Below are 3538 nucleotides of genomic sequence, written 5' to 3'. Positions count from 1 at the left end.
CAGTTCAGTTCCGTTCTACAAATGGGAGAATCAGAGAGGGAAACATATTGGTGGATAGCGGAGCAGGAACCACCATAATAAGGAGAGACTTTGCTAACTTACTAGGCCTGCAGGGGTAAACGAGAAGGACTGAGCCTATCAGTAGTTGAAGGGGAGCAAGTTGACCAACCGCATAGCCGTAGGTTAAAGTTTTGGATTTCTCCATTGTGTGGTGGTGAGGAGCATGCTGTAGAAGCTCATGAAGTGGATCGAACTATGATTAGCGTCCCAGCGTTGGATACAACATGGTTAAGGACATTTCCTCACTTGTCAGGTCTAGATTACCCACACAAAGCCGGACCAGCAGATTTAATCTTAGGAGTACATTACAGTCACCTACATGTGGAAAGTGAAGTACGTCAAGGTTTGCCATATCAGCCTGTAGCCAAGCGGACACCACTTGGATGGTACATTATGGGTTCAAATCAGGATATTTCACCATCAGTTTGTTCGTCAACCTAGTACAGAAGATCGACATGAAACAATTCTATGATTTCGAAGCCTTGGGAATTCAAACCCCAGACTGTGACTGTCCATGATCGACTATGTCACGAGACAACAAACGAGCATTAGATCTACTGGAAGCATCCTGCGTGAAAAAAGGAGATCGCTACACCATAGGATTACCGTGGAAGAAAAACCCTGCTGATCTACCAGACAACTATCCTTTGGCAAAGAAAAGACTTAAATCTTTGGAGAAGTCGCTGCTGAAAAACCCAGAGAAGGCCAAAATGTATTCAGATGCCATATCGGATTATGAGAAAAATGGCTGGTCTTGTCCTGTAACTGGGAACGAGTCTAACATCAAACCGGTGAACTATATATTTACCACATCATGGCGTGTATAGACCAGACAAGGCAAGCACACCCCTGGGAGTAGTGTTCGACCCTGCAAGTACGTACAAGGGGACATCGTTAAACCCATTCCTGTACAAGGGACCTTGTCTGATAGGAAACCTCCTAGGAGTTTTGTTTTGATTCAGAGAGGACGCAGTAGGATTCGCAGGTGACATTTCTAAGATGTACTTGCAAGTTTGTCTTCCAGAGGAAGAAACCCATCTCCAGAGATATTTATGGAGAGATCTTGACATCGCACGAGAGCCTACAGTTTACAGACTGTTACGTGTCACTTTTGGCGCGAAACCGTCACCACATATGGCCAGCTACGTTCTTCTTCGAATTGCTGAGGAGCACCGAGGCATTGGACACAGGAAGTTTCAAGATCAAAGAGTGGTTTGTTTCGCCAACATCAGTCAAGAACAGACTAGAGAGGAGCAGACCTGAAAGACCGCCAGACAACGTGAAACCGAATGAGCCAGACACACCAACTCCTAATCATCCGTCTGAGTCTGGAAAAGAGAAAAACCTGAACGACCAGGATGTAAAGACGTTGGAAGTTGTTTGGAATCCAGAAACCGACGTTCTGAAGTTTGCTGTGAAATCGTTACACCCGAAGAAGTTCACCAAGAGAAACATTCTTTCTAAGATGTCCACTCTTTATGATCCTTTAGGATTAGCTTCATGTGTCACAATCAAAGCTAGAGTAGACATGCAAGACATTTGGAGGAACAAAACGTATGGCTGGGATGATGAACTACCTTGTGAAATGGTTGATCTATGGGAAAAACTGTTCAGTGACATTGAGGATCTTAACGCAATGGAGTTTCCAAGATGCCTTAAACCAGAAGATGCTCATGGCGCGTCAGAGATGCATGTGTTTTCGGACGCAAGTAAAAACGCATATGGAGCGACCGCTTATTTGAAATGGAAGACCCTAAGATGATCGACAGTTCAACTGATTTCAGCCAAGGCAAGAGTTGCGCCGTTACATCACACAACGATCCCACGATTAGAGCTAATGGCGGCGCTAATAGCTTCACGTCTAGCAAAGACCATTTGGGATGAGTTCAAGGTCAAGCCATCTTCTGTGACTTTGTGGACAGATGCGCAAATCGTATTGCATTGGTTACGCACAGAATCCATCAATATGAAGCCCTTCGTAGGAGTGCGTGTGGCAGAAATTCAAGGCACATGGAGCCCAGAACACTGGAGATATGTACCGACACATCTCAACCCTGCAGATGACATCAGTAGAGGAATAGCAACTGCAGACATCAACGGTCGATGGATGCATGGACCATCATTTCTGAAAGAGGACAAAGATATATGGCCGACTGAACCATCACAGACCGTAAAAGTGGACACAGAGTGCAAAACTGTTAAATATATTTGTGTTGTTCAGAAGAAGGAACCCGTGGTCGATGCAGAGAGATTTTCCAGTTGGCAGCGCCTGTTGCGTGTGACGTCATACTGCTTTAGATTTATCCATAACATTCGGCGAAGATCACAAGACCGTCTGGACGGCCCGTTGCATAGTTCAGAAGTAGAAGAGGCAAGACTTTACTGGATTAAAGAGGCACAACAATATATGGATGACTGGAAAACCAGACTTCTTGATTTGAATCATTTCGTCACGAGTGACATCATCAGAGTTGGTGGTCGACTGAAGAAATCTCAATTACCTTACGAGAGTGTACATCCAATACTGCTTCCATCAGATCATCATATTTTAAAGCTGATTATGCGAGATTTTCATGCCAAATCCTGTCATGCGGGAACAGAGAGAACCTTATGCGATTCACGTCGGGAATTTTGGATTCTCCGAGGACGACAGATTGCAAAGAACATCGTCAGCAAGTGCACCATGTGCAGAAAACTTCGACAGCCGCCTCATTCGACATTGATGGGCGATTTACCTTCTGACAGACTTCGCCCCTTCGAACCACCTTTCTCAGTGACAGGTGTTGACTTATTTGGCCGGTTTTTCTTGAAGTACGGAAAAAACCAGTCCAAGAAGGCGTGGGGAGCTATATTTACTTGTGCGACTAGCAGAGCAGTACACCTGGAAATTGTGGACAATTTGTCCACTGAAGCGTTTCTACAAGCTTTACGCAGATTTTTTATCTCATCATGGATGGCCACACACCATCATCTCCGACAACGGAACGTCATTTACTGGAGCACAAAAAGAGCTGAAGGCTTTGGTCAATGAAGGACGAAGGCAGCTCATGGACTTTGCGTCGTTGCATGGAGTCAAATGGAAATTTATTACTCCATTAAGCCCACACCAAGGAGGGTTCTATGAAAGCCTCATGAGACAGATAAAGAGAGCATTACAAGTAGCTGTTGGAAAGCAAGTTTTAACTTGGAATGAAATGGCAACAGTGTTCACCGAAGTCCAATCTTTGGTGAATTCGAGACCAATAGGATTTACGCCGAATAACCCGAATGACCTTCAGCCTCTTACACCAAATCACTTTGTGCTGGGCAGACCACGCCTGCAGTTCCTCAAGGACCTTTCCAGGAAACAAGAAACCTTCGCAAGAGATTCGAGTTCGTGCAGATGTTAGTGCAACAGTTTTGGAAACGGTTTGTCCATGAGTACATTCCTACCTTAACAAAGAGATCCAAGTGGCAGAGGAAAGGGAGACAACTCCAA

At 45.0% G+C, this 3538-nt stretch overlaps 1 protein-coding gene across 1 annotated transcript; it reads left to right on the top strand.

The window, feature by feature from the left end:
* The first annotated feature begins 1897 nt into the window (after positions 1-1897).
* LOC135481057 (uncharacterized) lies at positions 1898-3091 on the top strand. The gene has a single exon (XM_064760988.1). The coding sequence runs from the start codon at positions 1898-1900 to the stop codon at positions 3089-3091; it is 1194 nt and encodes a 397-aa protein (XP_064617058.1).
* Positions 3092-3538: the final 447 nt, after the last annotated feature.

The sequence above is a fragment of the Liolophura sinensis genome, chromosome 13, assembly GCF_032854445.1.
Source record: "Liolophura sinensis isolate JHLJ2023 chromosome 13, CUHK_Ljap_v2, whole genome shotgun sequence".
Taxonomy (NCBI): Eukaryota; Metazoa; Mollusca; class Polyplacophora; order Chitonida; family Chitonidae; genus Liolophura; species Liolophura sinensis.
The sequence above is the reverse complement of the archived record's forward strand: the minus strand, read 5'-3'. Positions and strand labels throughout refer to the sequence as shown.

Excerpts from the sequence above, each read along its gene's own strand:
- LOC135481057 (XM_064760988.1), top strand. The coding sequence starts at position 1,898 with ATGGCGGCGCTAATAGCTTCACGTCTAGCAAAGACCATTTGGGATGAG.